The sequence below is a fragment of the Schistocerca piceifrons genome, chromosome 1, assembly GCF_021461385.2.
Source record: "Schistocerca piceifrons isolate TAMUIC-IGC-003096 chromosome 1, iqSchPice1.1, whole genome shotgun sequence".
NCBI classification, from domain to species: domain Eukaryota; kingdom Metazoa; phylum Arthropoda; class Insecta; order Orthoptera; family Acrididae; genus Schistocerca; species Schistocerca piceifrons.
The window spans coordinates 288,273,216-288,298,663 of record NC_060138.1 but is presented as its reverse complement, the minus strand read 5'-3'; the positions used below and the strand labels follow the sequence as shown (position 1 = coordinate 288,298,663).

The 25,448-nt window shown below is 40.9% G+C and overlaps 1 protein-coding gene across 1 annotated transcript in view; it reads right to left on the bottom strand.

Moving 5' to 3' along the window:
- LOC124799851 (serine proteinase stubble) overlaps positions 1-25,448 on the bottom strand; it is a 711,707-nt gene that overhangs the window by 5,080 nt on the left and 681,179 nt on the right. The window contains exon 8 of the mRNA XM_047262951.1: positions 3,122-3,247. Within this exon, the coding sequence (XP_047118907.1) occupies positions 3,122-3,247 (126 nt within the window). The remainder of the gene's footprint in view (positions 1-3,121; positions 3,248-25,448) is intronic.

Below are 25,448 nucleotides of genomic sequence, written 5' to 3'. Positions count from 1 at the left end.
AGAAGAAGGGATCGGTTGGTAGGACATGTTCTGAGGCATGAAGGGATCACCAATTTAGTATTGGAGGGCAGCGTGGAGGGTAAAAATCGTAGAGGGAGACCAAGAGATGAATACACTAAGCAGATTCAGAAGGATGTAGGTTGCAGTAGGTACTGGGAGATGAAAAAGCTTGCACAGGATAGAGTAGCATGGAGAGCTGCATCAAACCAGTCTCAGGACTGAAGACCACAACAACAACAACATGTTTACCTTGGTAACATAAAGACAACTATTCATTACATGTGTACAAAATGCACCATATGCGTGCTCATGTTATGAAAAATGGCGCACCCACTCAAGTGTCAAAAATACATTCTCCCCCCTATTTTCCCAACTGTTGGATTTTTTTTAAATAATAGGGTTTCATTAGTTTCTCTGCTACTTTGTGGGGACCTTACCATTGATAAAGAAAGTGCAGATCAAAAAGAATCTTTGCTCAGTGGTTGAGTTTCTGAAGGAGAGTATTTTTGATGATGCCGTTCTGCTGTATGTTATTGTATCGTGTACATGCATCTTGTTGTATCTACATATTAAGCAATGAAGTGCCAGTGAATTCCATCCATCTGCTCTCTGAATTTCACTATGAGCATTTCCACCAGGAATACTCACAGTGGTGATCCTGCAGTGAACAACAACAGCTACTCTATCTTAATCAGTGTACACCGATTGACTATCTTCACTATGACTATGGAGCTATCCCACAACTGGTACTCTTGTGAACAACAGGTACAAGAAAGAGACTCTCATGGTGCTTTGTATAAAGTTTTTCAGTACCCAGATCAGCCTACAGTATATGTGAAACACAAAACGACATTCTGTCATGCCATTGCATGGACTACAGTAATGATGCACATGTACATGAACAGTGTGTGTGGATTTCTGACCTTCTCATTGATTTTAGTGCTAACTTTAATGTGTCCGAACACCATCAAGTCAATATTCTGCATACCTACTGTATGTCTACACAGCAGCAACCCATGTAATTTTACCACTCTTTCCACATTGATCACAGCCCAGTCAAATGCATTCATAAGCTCAAGAAGGACCCAGGCAGCCGAACCAAGTGAGAAGATTCTCATGTTGTCACCTGCAGTGCACAAAGCCATAGATCTTCGTCTATGTGAAAAATTTTCATGGCAGCTTTTGTTCACTGACGTTTGAGAACAGCTCTTCAGCACATATTTCCTTTGTTGCTCACATCTCCCCAGATTTGTCATGAGGAATCCTTATACAAACTAGTAGCAGAGAATCTGAACACTCCATCATCAGTAGTTCACCACTTTATATGCAGCTGCCTGCAGAGGACACTAGTCTGCAGGCAGCTTCCCGCATGATCCACAGATATGAGACAGAAACCATCATAGAGTCAGCAGCAGACACTCACATACAGATGAGATAGGATGTAATATCTATTCCATTGCAGACATAGGCCAGTATGGTGAGTACTTCTGGCAGTGTGCATGTATCCTTCTAGTGTGATCCCCCTGTCCTTTGGCACTCACATGTGACGATTCAACAGAGTAGTATTTAATACGAAACTGCACATAGAATCCCTTCTACAACAAGTTGCTTGGTCAATACACAGCATGAGAAATGAAAGTTTGACAACAGTTTTATTTCCAGACAGTTTTTGCACAGCTGCAATCTGCTCAGTGGCATCAGACTGGCCACTTTTACATCAAGATTATCAGTTGACAGGTTCCTAACCATCATGGCTCACAGGACAAAACACTTGCCTCTAAGCAAACAAGCAGAGCCTGATGGAACTGCACCCACTACCCCACCACTTCTGCAACCCAGCATTCCCCAACAGCAACATGGTGATCTCAATGCAGACTGGGAATGTTGCTATGGCCATCCTCACCAGCTTCTGCCCTACCTCAGCCTGTATCACCTGTATGGAGATGGGGAAAAACTCACAACATCAGACTTTTTTCTTCTCTCTTGCCAATATATAGTCCAGTTGTGATCTGCATAGCAGCCAGCTATGGTACAGTTGGTCATGTGCTCCTATGCAACATAATATACACAGATGTGACCTCTGGTCACCTCCTCCCCCAGTGCTCTACTTGCCCACTGGGGATGTAAAGTGGTGGACTATGTTGGGACCTCATCATTGGTAATGCAAATGCAAGATAATTAAATTCTTTGGTCAGTGGCTGAGTTTGCATAAGGGGAAAATCTTTGATGTTGTCAGTCGTCTGTATGCTGTCATACTGTATGCACGTGTGTTGTTGTATCTCCATATTAGGCAATGAAGTGTGTATTAATCCCACTCATCTGCTCCTTACATTTTGCAATGGACATCCCCACCAAGAATTCCCTCAACTTATGTATATTGTATTTTCATATTTCCCTATCTCTTTAGTTTTTCCCTATCTCCTTTCACACATTCCTTTCAGTTCCTACTTGCACTTCTCATTGTTTTTCCTTTTAACCCATCGTCACTTCTCACTATCCCCTATCATATCTCAACTGAGCCTGTGGAAATGGATATGTTTCTTCAGTTACAAATATTACATATTATTATAATGAAATTATCAGTTCAGATGTATTTGACGTACAACTACAAAGTAAAACATGGTCTAGGAAAACACAATAAACTGTGTTAATGAAGAGTGTGTTGTTCATCTGATGCCCTTAGAAGTACTAATATATTGTAATGAACAAAAATGAAGATTTACTATTAATGTTTCTAAACATACTACATTATTAATGTTTCTAAACATAGTACATTCACTGTCAACACACTTTTACTGTTATTTCTCACTTTTTTAGAAGTAACAAAATTCAATAAAGGATTGCGTTCTTCACAAATGAAGGTTTCTGATCATACTGAAACATCTCCACATGTATGAAGATGAGGCATCATTTGATTATTGTCTGATAATAAAGTAAATAAATCCCATTAGCTTATAATGTAAATATTGGAACAAAAATGGTAGAAAGAAGACTCTTATGGGGTAGATATGAAAAAAAACAAGAAATAAAAACACTATAGTACAGTTAATAATTCATATATGGTGCTTATTCCTGTTTCCTTGTTCTTCATGTCAGTAACAGTGTTGGATGGTATACTGACCTGGCAGGAGTCCTGTCCTCCATTTTCATAGCCTGCACACAAGAATATTTCTGGAATGAACTCATGTCTACCAGCACGGAGAAACATTGACTTGCATTTGTCGTTGCTTACAATTGGAACTGAGACCTGTGACAAACAAATCTGATTATAGTAATTACATTTGCAACATGTTGATTTCAATATTATTCTATCTATTGCTAAAGAAAAATTTAAGTATAAATGCTAATATTTCATGAGAGCTGCTTGCCACGGTAGCCTAATACTTTTGTGTATTCTGAACGTTGATTTCTAACATTTCTAGCATCAGATAAAGGCAATCCATGTTGTAAGAAAATTCAACAAAAATAAATAGCCCTTTATGAAGGGTGAAATGTTTCCCTCAAGTGAATCCAAGGATGAGGATCATCTGAGAAGGAAACATGAAAAATGGAACACGAGCATGAGGTCCATTTGATTGAGAAGAACAGAACTGACATGAGAAATTCTTCTTGACTTGTATGACCCAGAACTGTCATGAATTATACAGCAATAGAAATGGTGTAGACTGAGAGAGATGGTGAAAATTCATGCCAACAGTTAAAGCTGAAGCAGAAGTGTTTTGGAAGAGATATAAATGCAAGAACAAATTGAATAAAAACTAAAAATGCTGCCTTAATCAGATGAAGATAGGACACGATCTGGAAATATAACAATGAGAAACAGAACCAAACTGAAGAGTTTTGAGGGGCTGCATAGTGCACCACATAAAACGAAATTAATCCACAGGAATGAAAAGGCAAGAATAGAAATCTTAACCTTCAATAGAGTATATAGATTTTTTTGTGTAGAAATTTACTGCAAGTGGACCAAACTGTTAACTTTTTATTCCATGCATGAGAAATCTTGCACTTCTTAATGTCGTAGATAAGGACATTATTATGCTTACTACAGATTAAACTTATCATGTATCCCAGTTTCATGTCTTTTTTATGTTGTTGTTGTTGTGGTCTTCAGTCCTGAGACTGGTTTGATGCAGCTCTCCATGCTACTCTATCCAGTGCAAGCTGCTTCATCTCCCAGTACGTTCTGCAGCCTACATCCTTCTGAATCTGCTTAGTGTATTCATCTCTTGGTCTCCCTCTACGATTTTTACCCTCCACACTGCCCTCCAATACTAAATTGGTTATCCCTTGATGCCTCAGAACATGTCCTACCAACCGATCCCTTCTTCTAGTCAAGTTGTGCCACAAATTTCTCTTCTCCCCAATTCTGCACTCCTGGAAATTGAAATAAGAACACCGTGAATTCATTGTCCCAGGAAGGGGAAACTTTATTGACACATTCCGGGGGTCAGATACATCACATGATCACACTGACAGAACCACAGGCACATAGTCACAGGCAACAGAGCATGCACAATGTCGGCACTAGTACAGTGTATATCCACCTTTCGCAGCAATGCAGGCTGCTATTCTCCCATGGAAACGATCGTAGAGATGCTGGATGTAGTCCTGTGGAACGGCTTGCCATGCCATTTCCACCTGGCGCCTCAGTTGGACCAGCGTTCGTGCTGGACGTGCAGACCGCGTGAGACGACGCTTCATCCAGTCCCAAACATGTCCAATGGGGGACAGATCTGGAGATCTTGCTTGCCAGGGTAGTTGACTTACACCTTCTAGAGCACGTTGGGTGGCACGGGATACATGCGGACGTGCATTGTCCTGTTGGAACAGCAAGTTCCCTTGCCGGTCTAGGAATGGTAGAACGATGGGTTCGATGACAGTTTGGATGTACCGTGCACTATTCAGTGTCCCCTGTGCACTATTCAGTGTCCCCTCGACGATCACCAGTGGTGTACGGCCAGTGTAGGGGATCGCTCCCCACACCATGATGCCGGGTGTTGGCCCTGTGTGCCTCGGTCGTATGCAGTCCTGATTGTGGCGCTCACCTGCACGGCGCCAAACATGCATACGACCATCATTGGCACCAAGGCAGAAGCGACTCTCATCGCTGAAGACGACACGTCTCCATTCGTCCCTCCATTCACGCCTGTCGCGACACCACTGGAGGCGGGCTGCACGATGTTGGGGCGTGAGCGGAAGACGGCCTAACGGTGTGCGGGACCGTAGCCCAGCTTCATGGAGATGGTTGCCAATGGTCCTCGCCGATACCCCAGGAGCAACAGTGTCCCTAATTTGCTGGGAAGTGGCGGTGCGGTCCCCTACGGCACTGCGTAGGATCCTACGGTCTTGGCGTGCATCCGTGCGTCGCTGCGGTCCGGTCCCAGGTCGACGGGCACGTGCACCTTCCGCCGACCACTGGCGACAACATCGATGTACTGTGGAGACCTCACGCCCCACGTGTTGAGCAATTCGGCGGTATGTCCACCCAGCCTCCCGCATGCCCACTATACGCCCTCGCTCAAAGTCCGTCAACTGCACATACGGTTCATGTCCACGCTGTCGCGGCATGCTACCAGTGTTAAAGACTGCGATGGAGCTCCGTATGCCATGGCAAACTGGCTGACACTGACGGCGGCGGTGCACAAATGCTGCGCAGCTAGCGCCATTCGATGGCCAACACCGCGATTCCTGGTGTGTCCGCTGTGCCGTGCGTGTGATCATTGCTTGTACAGCCCTCTCGCAGTGTCCGGAGCAAGTATGGTGGGTCTGACACACCGGTGTCAATGTGTTCTTTTTTCCATTTCCAGGAGTGTATTCAGTACCTCCTCATTAGTTATGTGATCTACCCACCTAATCTTCAGCATTCTTCTGCAGCACCACATTTCAAAAGCATTTATTCTCTTCTTGTCCAAACTATTTATCGTCCATGTTTCACTTCCGTACATGGCTACACTCCATACAAATACTTTCAGAAACGGCTTCCTGACACTTAAATGTATACTCGATGTTAACAAATTTCTCTTCTTCAGAAACGCTTTCCTTGTCATTGGCAGTCTACATTTTATATCCTCCCTACTTCGACCATCATCAGTTATTTTTCTCCCCAAATAGCAAAACTCCTTTACTACTTTATGTGTCTCATTTCCTAATCTAATTCTCTCTGCATCACCTAAGTTAACTCAACTACATTCCATTATCCTCGTTTTGCTTTTGTTGATGTTCATCTTATACCCTCCTTTCAAGACACTGTCCATTCTGTTCAACTGCTATTCCAAGTCCTTTGCTGTCTCTGACAGAATTACAATGTCATTGGCGAACCTTAAAGTTTTTATTTTTTCTCCATGGATTTTAATACCTACTCCGAATTTTTCTTTTGTTTCCTGCACTGCTTGCTCAATATACAGATTGAATAACATCAGGGAGAGGCTACACCCCTGTCTCGCTTCCTTCCCAACCACTGCTTCTCTTTCATGTCCCTTGACTCTTATAACTGCCATCTGGTTTCTGTACAAATTGTAAATAGCCTTTCACTCCCTTTATTTTACCCCTGCCACCTTCAGAATTTGAAAGAGAGTATTCCAATCAACATTGTCAAAAGCTTTCTCTAAGTCTACAAATGCTAGAAATGTAGGTTTGCCTTTTCTTAATATAGCGTCTAAGATAAGCCATAGGGTCAGTATTGCCTCACGTGTTTTTCTTATATGCGCAGTAAAATATTGTCAAAAGAATCTTTTAATTTTTTTGCCTTGTTAGCTACACAGCAAAAAATGATGTGAGAAAGGTGTTAAATACTGTACAAAATGTAATTTAAACTTCAGATTCAGAAGTTATTCTTGTTTTTGTAATGAACTCTTGTTATGGGCCACTTTTTGTCAGGTTGGGCGAGAGAAATTGTGAGGAAGAGGGCAAATTTATGCCAGTGTGTATAGCGAAACTGTGGTTACATTGATAGGTGTTTATTTTCATCAGCCATGTACAGTGTGGGGCCCAGCATTTTTGTGAAACTGGGTGCCTTATGTAAATATTATTTATGAAATGAGTATGTACTGATTATATTATATGAAGTGCCCAAAAGAGAAGGAGAAAACATAATCAAACTTCATGACTTGAGAGGCATGTGATGCTATTTCAGCAATTACAATATCAAGCAGAGTTAATGAAGAACTTAGCAGTATGAGCCCACTTTCCAGTATGAGATTGCACCCCCTCTGATCTGGATGCATGCACTGCTTCAGTTGGGAAGTTGTCATAAAACTGTTGTATCTTCTCCTGTGGTAGGTTGGTCCACAGATATTTCAACTGGTATTGATATCCTTGGTACTGGCAATGGAACAGAGTTGACATCAAAGATAGTTTTCCACACATTCTATTAGGACCAGTTCGCAGGTACATGTGCCATATGTGGTTGAGCAGTATCCTGTGAATGTTGCAATAGAGGTAACACATTAGAACGCAGGATGTCCATGACATATTGTTGTACTGCCAGAGTTCCTTCAGTAAATTACTGTGACCTGAAATCATATACAATGGTTCCCCACACCAATGATCCCAGGACAGGCTGTTCCAACTCAGCACTTGCCAGTGAGCTGGGGAGAGTGTTCACTTGCCTGTGAGGCACTACCTCTCAGCCCTGGGCTGCAGCAAACATGTGTACAAGTGAAGGGGCAGGCTGGGGCCTGATGTGACGAGAAACTGCAGCTGCACTCAAAATCCTGTCTCAGGCATGGCTGTATGTGAAATCCCTCTAATTTAATCTACATGAAATTAGTCGGAGTAAAAAACTGAGGGCCATGGACATGTAACAGCTGGTAAGGGATGAACTGGCTGTGTGGAAATGATGAGCAGAGCAAATTAATGAGTATCCATTGCACATATAACAACAAATTGATTGATTTACAGATCTTTTGGGAGACAAGTGCACTTTTGTCAGGTGATACCTGATTTACTGCAGTGATGCACAGCATACTCTTCACTGTAGGGTCCTGAAGCAATTATCTGTCTCTGTTTTTAATTCTCGTCATTTCAGAGAATAACTCCTCATAATACATATGTTGATCTTAACATGCACATAATCACAGTTGTATTCCTGTGTTACTTTGTATGTTTCTGTCTTTAAGTTTTAAGACAAATTTAAACAACTGTAGTACATGTCCTTTAAAAATGTTGAATTTTGCAAGCTAGTTTTAGATGTCACGGAATCAGGTAACCTGAAAAAGGAGTACCAAACAACTGATATTCCTTCTCTTAAAAGTTTAGTTTTTGGAACCACAACTAGCTATTAGCTGATTAATTATGCATTTGTAGTTTTAAATGGGAACAGGGCAGGTAAAGGTATAGAATCAAGGTTTCTGTTCCTCATTTGTCTTTCATATAAACAGAACTTATCTTTGAATGTCCTGAGTTTGTCTTGCATTTGTACTATCAAAAATCTTCCCTCTGTAACGGCACATTCAGTGCATTTAGGTTCATTTTTATATCAACCAGAAAGCAAAAAAGAACCTTGAAGAACCTTACTTATGCTTATACACTGAACTATGCACTGGTAAGGCATAACTCCACATACAGATTCATTATCATAAACAGACCCTTTGAACTGATGATGGCTGACACTGTACCTTTGTACAGAATTCATACAGGTCACCACAATTTCCATTACATCACGAAGTTCCTCAGTCTCAGCACACAATGCCTCCAGATGAAATAAACACTGTACACTGTAGATGCCCTTTCCGAAGTCACTCTTAAATTTATTTTTTAAGTGAGAGACAAAATCTTGCTAGCCATTTGTGGAACACTGGCTGTGGCCACAAAATGAAGGTTTCCCCACAGCAAATTCATGCTGTCTGCTGAGTCACATACAGCTTCAAAAATTTTGAGCTCTGTTGTCATGTAATCCAGTGGTACCATATCTAGCAGCTCCTCCGTGACATGCAGTTGCACATCCACACTACATAAAGGACAGCAAATTGAGCACATTCAGATATATCTGTGCTCTCATAGAGTGTGAGAGGAAAAACTGTGAAACTCTGGGTGCTATTCCTGAGTTGTGCCTCCAAATCAGCTTCCATTTCAAGGATTCAATGGGACACCATTTGTTTTGAGAGACAAATGCCTTTGAAGTTCCTAATTCCCTTGGAACTAAGCATTCTGCTAATGCTACCAGACATGATTTAATGCAAGGTCTCAAAGAGAATGGTTTGCCAGTCAGTGCTACAATGGGAGCTACTTTCTAATTTGCATGAATTACAGCTTCATTTAGGATTCCTTCAGCAGTATTACCTAAAATGAGTAAACATACTCCTCAGTCACAATATGTTTTAACTTAAAAATCTTCCTGTATGTTGACCTTCAAATTGTAAATCAAATTACTTGCAAGCATACCCTTCTATTCAGTCATAGCCTATTGCATGAAGGCAGTTGTAATGGTGCTGTAAATTGTATTTCTTTGCAGAAACAAGCATTTTGTGACACATCAGGCACTGTGGGCTTCCATCTCTGTCATTGAATAGATATGTTTCTTGTAATGAGCTTTTTATTGCTGTCACATTTACACATCCACAATATCTAAATAGGCAGAGGCAAATCTGTTTGCTTCTGCCTCCAGAGTACTAGTGTGCATGACATCAGCTCCCCTCACCATCACCTCTCTGAGATGAGGCCCTGAGTACTTATAAATGCTCCTGCCCATGGAGCATGTGTTGTAACAATCAGCCCTAGGAGAATTACTTCTGTGTCTCTCCTAATGATTGGAAGAACAGAATCTCTAACCATGTCACTTCCATACTCACTGACGATGATCATCTGGGGTAATGCAAAACTGCAGGCCATCTCTCAACTTAGCGGAAAGCCACTCATCAGTTCATGCTTCCTGGACACACCACCACTCCAAAAACAGCCGTTTGTGTTGTGGTGTTAACAGCAGGCTCTGTATGGGACAATAATTCCCTAGTCTGGCCGCTTCTAGTCTTCGACCACTGAAGCTGGATGACATAACATGTTGCAGGACATGTATTACTTGTTCTCAGGTGGCAGGCACATATGCGAAGGGGATGCACTGTGCTTGGTGCAAAATATATTAATCATCCCGTGTAGTGGTCAGACATGGTCACCCGGAATTTTGATGATGAGTGTGTCTGACCTCACATACCCATGGAGCCATACATTAGGCCATTGTCACATCTGAATACCCCACAAATCTGAATACTGCACATTTCGATCAGTTAGCCAAATGGAAATCCATGATGAGGCCGCTTTCAAACTCTCTCATGTGCTGATAATGCTACTTCATGCATGCATGCGGCACCTCTATCTCCTTCACAGTGATCATCGAACATCTGAGACTGTTCATATTCCTCATATAACCTCCCACGCCTGGTAACAACACTAAATACAAACAACAGTACGATTATGCCATAGGTGGTAAATCATTGGAAGCGGTAACGACCGTAAAATACTTAGGAGTTACTATCCGGAGCGATCTGAAGTGGAATGATCACATAAAACAAATAGTGGGAAAAGCAGGTGCCAGGTTGAGATTCATAGGAAGAATTCTAAGAAACTGTGACTCATCGACGAAAGAAGTAGCTTACAAAACGCTTGTTCGTCCGATTCTTGAGTATTGCTCATCAGTATGGGACCCTTACCAGGTTGGATTAATAGAAGAGATAGACATGATCCAGCGAAAAGCAGCGCGATTCGTCATGGGGACATTTAGTCAGCGCGAGAGCGTTACGGAGATGCTGAACAAGCTCCAGTGGCGGACACTTCAAGAAAGGCGTTACGCAATACGGAGAGGTTTATTATCGAAATTACGAGAGAGCACATTCCGGGAAGAGATGGGCAACATATTACTACCGCCCACATATATCTTGCGTAATGATCACAACGAAAAGATCCGAGAAATTAGAGCAAATACGGAGACTTACAAGCAGTCGTTCTTCCCACGCACAATTCGTGAATGGAACAGGGAAGGGGGGATCAGATAGTGGTACAATAAGTACCCTCTGCCACACACCGTAAGGTGGCTCGCGGAGTATTAAAAAAAAAAAAAAAAAAAAAAAAAAAAAAAAAAAAAAAAAAAAAAAAACTCTAATACACTCTGGTGGCTGTACTACCTGTCACAGGGAATTGCTTCTTTAATAATATACATACCCACCAACAGTGTGTACACGTAGGAAGTTACACTGACATCCACCCATGTCTCATATGGGCTTCACTTTTTTGTCAGGCAGTAAGCTTGTATTTAGGCATGTACTTCTACATCTACATCTATATCTACAAACATACTCACAAGCCACTGTACAAAGCATGGCAGAGGGTGCCCTGAACCATTACTAGTCATTTCCTTTCCTGTTCTGCTCACAAATAGAACATGGGAAAAATGACCGTCTCTCTGCCTCCATACAAGCCCTTATTTCTCATGTCTTACCTTCATGGTCCTTAAGCACAATGTATGTTGGCATCAGTAGATTCCTTTGGCAGTCAGCTTCAAATGCTAGTTCTCTAAATTTTCTGAATAGTTTTTCTCGAAAAGAATGTTGCCTTCCCTCCAGGGATTCCCATTTGAATACTCAAAGCATCTTTGTAACCCTTATATGTTGTTCAAACCTACTGGTAGCAAATACAGCAGCCCATCTGTTAATTGCTTCATTGTCTTCCTTCAATCCAACCTAGTACGGATCCCAGATACTCAAGCAGTACTCAAGAATATGTCACACCAGCATCCTGTATACAGTCTCTTTTAAAGGTGAACCACTGTTCCCTGAAATTCTCCCAGTAAACTAACTACAGCTGATCATTCACCTTCCCTGCCGCAGTCCTCACATGTTCGCTCCATTTCATATCATTTTGCAGTGCTATACACAGATATTTAAACAACTTGATTGTCTCAAGGAAGACACTAGTAATAGTGCATCTGAACATTACAGATTTGTTCTTCCTACACATATGCATTAACTCACTAGGGTGTAGAAAAATATCCGCTACCAGTCACAATAAAAGGTTTTTTATTTGTCACACAACCGGTTTCGGTCTTGCGCCAATCCTCAGGTGTTTATACATTCATGTACATGTTCATACTGTTGGAGATCAATAAAGATTAAGCACCATTATTACAGTTACGCTGTGGTGACAGTTTTGCCACTTAGTTACACACTTATTATCATTTCACGTCCATATTTCAGTTTTACTAAGATTAGCTTCATATTTCACTATTACGATGTGCACTCGTGAAATACACTATACATACAAACATGCGAGCTGTGGTCAAAGAACTTATTTTTCTGCACCCTATAAAGGAACAGTCATGGAGTTCGACAGCACGCACTATGGATAAAATGCATTTACTTCCGTTTTCCCACATTTAGAGTTACCTGCCATTCGTCACACCAAAAAGAAATTTTGTCCAAGTTGTCTTGTATCTTCCTATAGTAACTCAACTTTGGCATCTTACTGCACACCACAGCATCATCACCAAACAATTGCAGATTGCTGTCCACCTTGTTTACCAAATCATTTATGTATATAGAGAACAACGGCAGTCTTATCATACTTCCCTGGGGCTCCTGACGATAACCTCATCTCTGGTGAACACTTGTCATTGAGGATAATATACTGGGTTCTCTTACTTAAGAAGGCTTCAAGCTACTCACATATCTGTGAACATATTCCATAACATATGGAATATGTCTGTTGTCCTTCATCCATAGTTCACAGTACATCATGTGAGAAAAGGGCAAGCTGAGTTTTGTATGAATGATGATTTCTAAAACCATGGTGAGTTATGGACTTACGCTTCTCAGTCTCAAGAAAGCCTTTTACAACACAAACTACAATCACCAACCAATCACACTTCATAACACTTATTTTATGCAGCAACAGCAGCAACAACAACTAATTTCCTTCCTCTTCCATCCTCCTACATCTGACTCAGCCTTTTATCCTTTCCATTGGGTCAATGTTTTATGTAACTCTCTGTTGCTGTTGTGGTCTTCAGTCCTGAGACTGGTTTGATGCAGCTCTCCATGCTACTCTATCCTGTGCAAAAACTTCTTCATCTCCCAGTACCTACTGCAACCTACATCCTTCTGAATCTGCTTGGTGTATTCATCCCTTGGTCTCCCTCTACAATTTTTACCCTTCACGCTGCCCTCCAATACCAAATTGGTGATCCCTTGATGCCTCAGAACATGTTCTACCAACCGATCCCTTCTTCTAGTCAAGTTGTGCCACAAACTTCTCTTCTCCCCAATCCTATTCAACACCTCCTCATTAGTTATGTGACCTACCCATCTAATCTTCAGCATTCTACTGTAGCACCACATTTTGAAAGCTTCTATTCTCTTCTTGTCTAACCTATTTATCGTCCATGTTTCACTTCGATACATGGCTACACTCCATACAAATACTTTCAGAAATGACTTCCTGACACTTAAATCCATACTCGATGTTAACAAATTTCTCTTCTTCAGAAACGCTTTCCTTCCCATTGCCAGTCTACATTTTATATCCTCTCTACTTCAACCATCATCACTCTCTATTTTTATGTTTATTTATTATTTTAGTATATATTCTATTAAATTTGTACATGAGCATCACATTTCACTTCATTACACAGTCTGTGGCAATTTGCCTAATGCAAAATTAGTTTTGTAATACCTTACAAATGACAATGTTTGGGGGTGTTTTTCACCTCATTCAGTACTAAAAGCTAATTACACAACCCTTCACTGGAACAGTGACAGGTGAATGTTTATATAAGCATTACTTAGTTTTGTAGTTTCCAAAAACAAAGAAATTTGTGGGGCAGGGTGGATTCTTTTGCTTAATAAGTAGCTGATTCTGCAAGAGAACTGTCTTACAATGTGTTCATCTTACAATTTGACTCTTGTATTTCCTACTTACAGATACTTTTTTTTGCTTTCTATATTAAATACTGAACTGTGCCAATTACACTGTCTTACTATTGTGTCTCCAGCTAAGCACATTTGCTATAGATTTGAACAGATGATTTCATCTTCCTCAACAGTTCAACAGCCTACCACGGTTTCTGTATAAATTGGGCTGTTCACTTCACAATAATTAACTACTGTCATCACATAAGCATTATTGATTAGAAATAAAGGAATTGCAAATCCATAAAATTTACTAGCTTCTATCGGTGGTTAGCTAGATTTAAAGATTACAAGACAAAACTTTTATTGTATAATCAGTCATTTTCCCATTGATATAGGGAACATTAAGAGTAACATACTTCTCCAATCTTTTCGTACAATTTCAAAAGTTGCCACCAAATCTAGTTTTAGCATACATTTGCCACAATATTCCCTGAAAGAAATGTCCTTTTATGATTGTCCTCCCTGTTGGGAAAAAATCACATGGTTTAAGATTACTGTCTGGGGCAGGGATGGGGGGCAGGTGGTGGTGGGTTGGGAGGAGAGAGAAAAATATGTAATACTGGAACAAAAATAATCATGACAGCTGTAGGCATATGCAGCCATATGATGTCATTATGAAGCTTCCCCTTGCTAAATCAGTGTCTTCAATATTTCATGGCACTGTCTTTCATCAGTGTACTCTTTTTTCTTGTTTTGATTTATATATTTACTTCACAGTAGTCATCAGCTATGATAATGCTTCTTTCAGGATGTACTGCTTCCTGAATTTGCAACTTAATTTTCCTTGTAACTGTTAAGCATTATCGTCAGATCCCAGTGAATATGTTATTTAAGTTAGTGTTCAATGTTGTGTGAATGTTCAAACCAAAATATTTAGACTTTACATATGATTCTTGATGGTTTAACTGGAAAGAATGATACACGAGGCATCACAACAACGTTTCACCGGGCAATGCTGGTCAACTGCTGTTTGTGTATGAGAAATCAGTTGGAAACTTTCCTCATGTCAGCCCGTTGTAGTTGTTGCCACCGGCGTCAACCTTGTGTGAATGCTCTGAAAAGCTAATCATTTGCATATCACAGCATCTTCTTCCTGTCGGTTAAATTTCGCATCTGTAGCACATCATCTAAGTGGTGTAGCAATTTTAATGGCCAGTAGTGTATGTAGATTTTATCATAGAACTGTAATCTGCAGTTAAAAATGGGCCTCCCATTGAAGATTTCAAAGTTGCCCCACAACCACCCATGCACATGGTGGGGTGGCGTATTGAGTGTGGTATCATTGGATATCCCCCTCCGAGACAAGCAAGTTGGAATTATAATTTTTTTTATCCAAAGTGAGTTTTTGAGATCTTTCAATGAAAGATGTGTAGGCAGAGTCCTATGTGCTATTGGATATTCAAGGGCCATTGAGTAATGTGTCATAAATTATGATGGTATCTGTGGCAAAATGAAGAAATGCTTCAGACAAAACATATGTAGATTTGCCTTGGAATCATAAGTTGTAATAAAAAACAGGGCTTCCCATTGAAGATTTCAAAGTTAAAGTTGCCCCCCACCACCACCACAACCTACACACGGAGTGGGGTGGGGGATTCAGTATGGTATCATTGGATGTTCCCCTCCAATACAAACAAGTTGTAATTATAACTTTTTTTGATCCAATGTGTAGTTTTTGAGACTTTTCAATATCTTCAGTTAAAATGAACACCCTGCATAATGTTTGAACTACAACAATGAAAGAATGACCATTTTATAGTTTCAGCAGACACAGAAGTGATAGTTACATATTTATAATAAGTGATTGTGATAATTGTTGAATATCTCAGGCTAAAATTTAACATCTTTTGTTGGTATCATGAGACAAGCACAAATTTCTTGATTTATAAAAACATGATTTTAAAGAAGGAATGAAATATTTGGCTAATAAAAACCAGATATTGCAGATAATAGGTTGATCTGAAATATTTCATTATATCAATTTATTCCAGACTTTATATGATTCTGTAAGCATTGCTTGTATGAAAATCATTACAGATGGAGTACAAACTCAGAATGGGCAAGGAAATGAGCCTTGTCCTTTTAGAGGAAGAGTGATGTGTAGAAACCACAGAAAACTTAAATCAGGGTGGCTGATTGGGGATTTGAATAACAGTCCTCCCAAATATGAGTCTAGTGTCTTATCACAGCACCACCTGCTCAGTTTGATTTGGATAATGATATTGATTTTTTTTTTTGAGTCATCAGTCTTCTGACTGGCTTGTTGCAGCCCACCACAATGCCTCACTTGTGCTAACCCCTTCATCTCAGAGAAGTATTTACACACTATGTCCTCAGTTATTTGTTAGATGTATTTCAATATCTGTCTTTCCCTACAGTTTCTGCCCTCTGCAGTTGCCTCTAGTATGATGGAAGTTATTCCTTAATGTCTTAACACATATCCTATAATCCTGCCTCTCCTTCTTGTCAGCGTTTTCTGTATGATCCTTTCTTATCCAGTTTGGCAGAGAACCTCCACATTGCTTATTTTATCAGTCCATCAAATTTTCAGCATGATTCTATAATACTACATCTCAACTGCTTTGTTTCTCTTCTTTTCCAATTTTCCCACAGTTCATCATTCACTACAATACAGTACTGTGCCCCAAACATACATTCTCAGAAATTTCTTCTTGAGCATATGGCCAGTGTTTGATACTAGCAGACTTCTCATGGTCATGAATGTCCTCTTTGCCTACACTAAGCTATTTTTTCATGTCTTCCTTGCTTAACCCATCATATGCTATTTTGCTTCCTAGGTAAAGGAATTCCTTTACTTGATCTACTTAGTTGTCCTCAATTTTGATGTTAAGTGTATTGCTAATCTCATTTCTGCCACCCCTTATTACTCTCATCTTTCTTCAGGTTATCTTCATTACACTGTTCATTCCATACATGTCCTTCCATTCATATCCTGTGTTTCTTCTTCAGTTTCACGATAGCAGTGACATCAGTGATTCTTATTGTTCATAACTTTTTACGTTAAATTTTAATCTCAATCTTGAACCTTTCTTTTATTTCTGTCATTGCTTTTTCGAAGTATAGATTAAACAATAGGGGTGAAAGGCTGCAACCCAGTCTTACACCATTTTTAAACTGAGCCCTTCATTCTTGGTCTTCCATTCTTATTGTTCCCTCTTTGTTCTTGTATATGTTGTATATTATCCATCTTTCCCTATAGTTTGCTCTTGTTTTCCTTAAAATTGTGATCATCATGCTCCATTTTAAACTGTCAGACACTTTTTCTAGAAACAAAAGATCCTGTAAATGTGTCTCGATTGTTCTTAAGTCTTGCTACCATTAACAAAAACAGCTTCAAAACTGCTCTCTGGTATCTATACCATTCTGAAAGCCAAACCGATCATCATCTAACATATCCTCAATTTTCTTTTCCATTTTTCTATATACTATTCTTTCAGCAATATCAATGCATGATCCATTCAGCTGATATTGTACTGTAGTTCTCACACTTATCTGTTTTTACTATCTTTGAGATGGTATGGTTGAGTGGGTGATGTTTTCCTGAACATCTGATGAAATGTCTCTAGACTCATAGATTCTACACACCATCTTGAATAGTTGCTTGGTTGCCACTCCCCACCCTACCCCCCCTCCCCCCCCAACCCAGTGATCACAGAAATCCCAAAGTAATGTCATCTGTCCCTCCTTCTTATTTGACTGCAAGTCTTCCAAAGCTCTATTAAACTGACTCTAATACTAGATTCACTATGTCTTCTGTATTGATTCTGACTTATTCCTCAGTCACGTCACCAAACAAGTCTTCCGCCTTGTAGAGGCCATCAATGTAGTCTTTCCACTTAACCGTTCTCTCCTCTGCATGTAACAGGGTAATTCCCATTCCACTTTTGATGTTAACACCCTTGTTTTTAATTTTAATGATGGTTGTTTTGACGTTTCTAGTTGTTTAACCAATCATTCTGATGATCATTTGCTTTCCAGTATTGTGGCATTTCTCCTTACACTTCCTATTTATTTCATTCCTAAGTGACTTATCATATTGTATTCCTGCCTTTCCTTGACCATTTTTGTACCTCATTGTTTCGTTGATCAATTGAAGTATTTCTTTTGTAAGCAAAGGTTTCTTCATAACTACATTCCTTGTACCTATATTTGTCTTATCAAATTATATACCTTGGTTCCCGTATTTGGAATTGCAGATCTATAGCCTTAGAGAACTTCAAATGCCTCTTGTCAGTCCTCAGTTCTCCAGTTTCCCATTTATTTCCACATTGATATTTCCAATGAGTCTCTTAAACTTCATGTGTTTTACTCTACATTTCACATTGCTTTTATGAGATATACTGAAGTTGCAGTGTTTATCTTTGGTACACTAGAGTAAAAGGGGATCACTGCCACAGGGATTCTCAGGACAAGATCAAAGTAATTACAGCACACAAAGAGGAATTTAAACAATCATTTTGCCCAAGCTCCATATGCAAATAGAACCGGGAATAAGCCCCAACAAATTGTACAGTGGGACATACCTTCTACCATACTCTTCACAGTGGTGTGCTGAGTAGGTATGGTTGTAGATGTAGAAACTTCAGACTACTCTTCATCATTACTAAATTGCAATGTGAATCTGTATCCACTCAATCCAGTACCTGATTTCGAATCCCTGATTCTGAAGTAATCCAACTGGAATCTTCCCATGTCTCCAGGCTTTTTCCAAGGCTTTTTCCAAGTATACCTCCTCCTCTTGTGATTTTTGAACACCGTATTTGCCACTAAGAGCTAAAATTTATCAGAAAGCTCAATAGACTTTCTCTTCTCACATTACTCCTACAAAGTCCATATTCTCTCATAACTTTTTCTTCTGTTCCTTACCGTACTACCTGCTCCAATCCGCCATGGTTATTAGAGTATCATGTCCTTTCACTTAATGAATTACTCGTTTAATGTCCTCTGATTTCTCTCATTTTATTCCATTGATAATTTCTCTCTATGTAGACTCGCAAAAAAAAAAAAGAAAAAAAAGAAGACGAAGCACCACAAAAGAATTATCTGAATGGGACAGATGTGATATACATGTACAGACGAACAAATGATTACAATTTCAGAAAAATTGGTTTATTTATTCAGAAGAAAGAGTATCAGAAATTGGGCAAGTCATTAATGCCTTCATCCTCATCTGGTCCTTTTGATAGCAGTTCTTTGGCTTGACACTGATTGACAGAGGTGTTGGATGTCCTCCTCAGAGATATCGTGCCAAATTCTGTCCAATTGGTGCGTTAGATCGTCGAAATCCAGATCTGGATGGAGAGCCGTGCCCATAATACACCGAACGTTCTCAATTGGAGAGAGATCCGGCGACCTTGCTGACCAAGGTAGGGCTTAGCACGCACAAAGACTAACAGCAGTAACTCTCACCGTGTGCAAGCGGACATTATCTTGCTGAAATGTAAACCCGGGGTGCCTTGCCATAAAGGGCAACAAAATGTGCTGTAAAATACCATAGGCAAACCGCTGTGTTGTTGAGGGCGCCTGCTATGAAAAGAAATGGCACCCCAGACCATCACATTTGACTGTGGTGCCTTATTGTGGGTGACAGGTTGGTGCCCTACCGCTGTCCGGGGCGACTGTGGACGTGTCTTTGGCTGGGAATCTCATTGACTAGAACTGAACTGTCTTCAGTGATGAACACTGCTTCGAACTGAGCATGTGTGTGGAGATACCCAGACAACAGTGGGATACCAACCTGATTGTCGCGCACTTTATGGCCCGACAACCAGGTGTGATGGTCTGTGGCGCCATTTCTTTTCACAGGAGGACGGCTTTAGCTGTCATCCGTGGCACTATTACAAAACAGCGGAACGTCGACGATATTATATGCTCCGTTTTATTGCCCTTCATGGCGAACCATCCTGGGTTTACATTGCAGGAAGATAATGCCCACTCACACACTGCGAGGGTTTTTGCTGCCTATCCTCGTGCTTGGCAAACTCTGCTTTGGCCAGCAAGATCGCTGTATCTCACCACAACTGAGAATGTTTGAAGCATTATGGGCAGGACCCTCCAACCAGCTTGCGATTAAGACGATCTGAAGCGCCAATTGGACAGAATTCGGTACTATATCCCTCAGGAGGACGTCCAGCCGAATAACTGCTTGCATAAGGGCCAGAGGTGGACGAATGCGTCCTTGAATTATTCAGTTTGTGAAACTCTTTCTTTTGAATAAATCATACAATTTTCCTGAAACTGTAATCATTTGTTTGATTGTACATGTACATCACCTGTACCAGTTTCCGTCCAATTAGAATAATTCTTTCGTGGTGTGCCTTTTTGTGTCTTAGTGTGGATTTTCGCATTCAGAGGTGAAAGTTAGTGACTGAAATTTCGAAATTTCGTGAAGAACTCTCGCCGAAACAGAAAACGCTTTTGTTCAGTGATTGCCACCCCAACTCGCTTGGCATATCCGTGACACTCTCTCCCCTGTTTCGCAATAATAGAAAACGAGCTGGCCTTCTTTGGACTTTTCGAACGTCCTCCTTAAATTCTATCTGATAAGGGTCCCATATTGCACAGCAGTACTCAAGCAGAAGACTGACAAGGATAGTGTAAGCAGTCCCTTTAGTAGACCTGTTGCCTCCCCTGACAAATGTTCTGCCAATAAAACTCAGTCTTTGCTTTGCCTTCCCCAGAACATTATTTATGTGATCGTTCCAGTTTAACATATTTTCTCCATCTCGTCATCATCTGCTTGTGACGTCGACATGTATACGTGGTTTATTGTTGTTGGCCTTGGTTTTCTGTCAATTCTGATGAGAACGAACCTATCATTGAACTGTTCGCAATAACTCATTTTCTGCCTTACTTTCTTATTTTTAACGAACTCCACTCCCGTTATACCATTTTCTTCTGTTGTTCAAATTATCCTGTATTCACCTGACCAGAAATCCTTATATTGTTTTTGTATCACTTCACTGCCGCTCATTTTATCAAGACTTAGCCTTTACATTTGTCTTTTCAGATTTGCTGACTTATCTATCTTTTTCAAACTTCTGACATTCGACACGCCAAGTCTTAGTACCGTGCGTTATCCTTTTGTTTTTGATTCAATCTTTTTCTTCCAGAGGTCTGAATGAGGGATTAATCTGGAAGCTTTTGCCAATGGAGAAATTGTCAGACAATTTTTAATTACAAGCCACATATCCTGTTGATAAACATTATTTGGCTTTAATTATGTTTCCATTGTCTTCTGCATCGAAGACAGTAGACAAGAGGTCGTCCTGAAGCTCTGTCCGCTCCTCTGCCATCTTTGACAAGGCCATCAAAGGAACGAGGGTGACTCCTTACGCCGGGAATCTTCGACTGCCATTGCTGAAGGTTTTTATTCAGAATATAAGCAATGGTTGGATTAGAAGCGGGGACCCATGGCATTTTGGTTACGGTCAAAGACACTACGCCTAGACCACAGTTCCACAACGTTGCCTTTTTTTGTGATGATGGTGGGGGGCAGGATTCCTCAGTCTTCTACATGGTTCGATGCAGCCCACCACGAATTTCTTTCATGTGGCAAGCTCTTCGTCTCAGAATAGGCTACAGTGAATATAAATGTTGTTTTCAACGAAAAGAACTTGGTACCAGTGCAAGTATATCTTTCTTAATAGGGAGACATTGTCCGAAACGAAAGCAGCATTTGATGTACCCCAAAGAAAAGTGATGAGATCGTTACTGTTGAAGATTACGTCTGCAGGGTGTTTCAGAAGGATTAGTTAATATTTCTGGATGTGGTAGAATAGAGTAAATCGAATCCTTATAATATACAGGTTGGTCCGTTGATCGTGACCGGGCCAAATATCTCAAGAAATAAGCGTCAAACGAAAAAACTACAAAGAACGAAACTTGTCTAGCTTGAAGGGGGAAACCAGATGGCACTATGGTTGGCCCGCGAGATGGCGCTGCCATAGGTCAAACGGATATCAACTGCGATTTGTAAAATAGGAACCCCCATTTTTTATTACATATTCGTGTAGTACATAAAGAAATATGAATGTTTTAGTTTGACCACTTTTTTCGCTTTGTGACAGATGCCGCTGTAATAGTCACAAGCATATGGTTCACAATTTTAGACGGATAGTTGGTAACAGGTAGGTTTTTAAAATTAAAATACAGAACGTAGGTACGTTTGAACATTTTATTTCTGAGAACGGATGCTGTTACAGCGTGATAACCTGTAAATACCACATTAAGGCAATAAATGCTCAAAATGATGTCCGCCAATCTCAATGCATTTGGCAATACGTGTAACGACATTCCTCCCAACAGCGAGTAGTTCGCCTTCCGCAATGTTCGCACATGCCTTGCCAATGAGCTGACGCATGTTGTCAGGCGTTGTCGGTGGATCACGACAGCAAATATCCTTCAACTTTCCCCACAAAAAGACATCCGGGGACGTCAGATCCGCTGAACGTACGGGCCATGGTATGGTGCTTCGACGATCAATCCACCTGTCATGAAACATGCTGTTCAGTACCGCTTCAACCACACGCGAGCTATGTGCCGGACATCCGTCATGTTGGAAGTACAACGCCATTCTGTCATGCAATGAAACATCTAGTAGTAACATCGGTAGAACATTAGTAGGAAATCAGCATACATTACACCATTTAGATTGCCATCGATAAAAGGGGGCCAATTATCCTTCCTCCCATAATGTCGCACCATACATTAACCTGCCAAAGTCGCCGATGTTCCACTTGTCGCAGCCATCGTGGATTTTCCGTTGCCCAGTAGTGCATATTTTGCCGGTTTACGTTATCGCTGTTGGTGAATGACGCTTCGTCGCTAAATAGAACGCGTGCAAAAAATCTATCATTGTCCCGTAATTTCTCTTGTGCCCAGTGGCAGACCTGTACACGACGTTCAAAGTCGTCGCCATGCAATTCCCGGTGCATAGAAATATGGTATGGGTGCAATCGATGTTGATGTAGCATTCTCAACACCGACGTTTCTGAGATTCCCGATTATCGCGCAATTTGTCTGCTACTGATGTGCGGATTAGCCGCGACAGCAGCAAAAACACCTACCTGCGAATCATCATTTGTTGCAGGTCATGGCTGACGTTATACATGTGGCTGAACACTTCCTGTTTCCTTAAATAACGTAACTATCCGGCGAACGGTCCGGACACTTGGATAATGTCATCCAGGATACAGAGCAGCATACACAGCACACTCCCGTTGGGCATTTTGATCCCAATAGCCATACATCAACACGATATCGACCTTTTCCGCAATTGGTAAACGGTTCATTTTAACAGGGGTAATGTATCATGAAGCAAATACCGTCCGCACTGGCGGAATGTTACTTGATACCACGTACTTATACGTTTGTGACTTTACAGCGCCATCTATCACAAAGCGAAAAAAGTGATCCAACTAAAACATTCATATTTCTTTACGTACTACACGAATATGTAATAAAAATGGGGGTTCCTATTTTTAAAAAAACGCAGTTGATATCCGTTTGACCTACGGCAGCGCCATCTAGCGGGCCAGCCATAGCCCATAGCGCCATCTGGTTTCCCCCTTCAAGCTAGACGAGTTTCGTTCTTTGTAATTTTTTCGTTTGATGCTTATTTCGTGAGATATTTGGCCCGGTCACTATCAATGGACCACCCTGTACGTCCAATTTGTATTGCTTACTGAGATACAGCGATTAGAATGCAACCCAGACAAATACTCACAGCAAAGGCAAATGATTAAGTTTAAAGTTGATTTTCATGAATTCTAGCTCTGTCTTCATTGCACTTTCGAATCCTCGTGATAAAACTACATGCCATATAGCTCCTCTGATGTTGTCTTGGAATTCTTTCATGACTGCAGCAGTTTTCAAAATTCGAACGACCAGTGCGTCTCTTGTGTCTACCTTTTCTTTGTAGACTTCACCTTTCAGCCATTCCCAAGAGCAAAAAACAAAAGGGGTAACGTCAGGGGACCTTGGCGCCTAGGAAATGTGACCGTTTCTGTCGATTCGTCTTCTAGCAAACATTAAGTTTTGTATCCGCGGACCCAAACGAATAGCGCGCGCGCCCTTGCCACCGCATCTCTTGCCACAGTTTCCTGTCGCGACCGCCGGCGGCGCATGGCGTTGCCGCCGACCGAAGACATCGCGCCAGTGCTGAGCTGGGGCCTACAGCGCCCTCTGGCTACACGATATAACAGGAGCGCTGGCCCCGAGTCAGGGGGTCTTGCAGACAGCTCGTTGCAGTCGTCAGTGCCGTCGTTCGTTGTCTGGTTAGCTAGCTCGCTGTGTGATTCAGCATTGTATAACGACTTAGGCCACGAATAAGGAATATTCTTTGGACACTAATTGGAACTGTATCTACGGTACACTCTTCGCTGTCAGTAAAGCTAAGTAACTGTTTTATACTAGCTGGCGCTTATTTGTCACTAATCGTTTTCCTGCCACCAGATTTTAGTCACAACCTGGTCACGTCCTACTCCATATCCAAATTATGGTTGCCACGCCCGGGCAGCCATAAAATTAGGTTTAGATGATGTGTCACCTGACAACTAGAATGTGGCAGGACTCGTCGTACTGGAAGATCTTATCTATCATTGTGGCTAAAGAGACGTCTTTCAATAATACTGGGAGCTCATTTTGAAGAAAGTCTAGATACTGCAACAGAACAGAGTCAGTCAACCAATTGTGTTTCATATCACACGAGAAACTGACAGAGAACCGTTCTTGAAAATGTGTCGCCACAAAGGGGTGTAGGTTTTCGTTGGACGACCGATGTTGTTTACAGGGGTTATTGATTCCGTCCCTAGGGAAAGTTGCTTCATCAGTAAACTTTATTAACGGAATTACTAGCGGATTTACAACTAGCCAGTTGTATGATTTCGTCTTCATCTCGAAGGTGTTCAGTCCGCTCTAAGTGATAAGGATACAGGCGGTGCATACGTAATGTCCGCTATATTCTTACATGCGGAACACCGATACGTGAAGAAATTGTGCACGTGCTTGTTAAAAGGCATGTTCTACCAACTGAATAACGTCATCTACCTGAACCATACATTGTCCATTTTCACGTTGAAATTAAATTAGACTGCTGGTCACTGTACCAATCTCAAGCAGTTTAGAGAAAATGCGTAACATCCTTGAATCTGCGGTTAGGGAATTATATACTGTATTCTCTACAAGTAACAAATTTGTGAAAACATGTATAAACACTCTAGAATCTGATACTTTGCACATAGAAAATCGCTTCTGTATTCTCTACAAGCACCAGCATCCTTTCCATTGCAAAACCGTACACAAACACCACACTGGTATACTCAGAGTTTGTAGGTAAATGCAGCATGCCCAATCGGTACAGCAGAATTGGCGAACAATCCCAATCACAATAACAGTTTTCAAATTCACTAATGTAAGCTCAATTGCAACTTCGCAACTTGAACTTCAAAACAAAATGACGGTCGATAAATAAACCCACGCGAAATAAAAACTTACGTATGTAATCAGCTATATCTCTGTATCCAATAA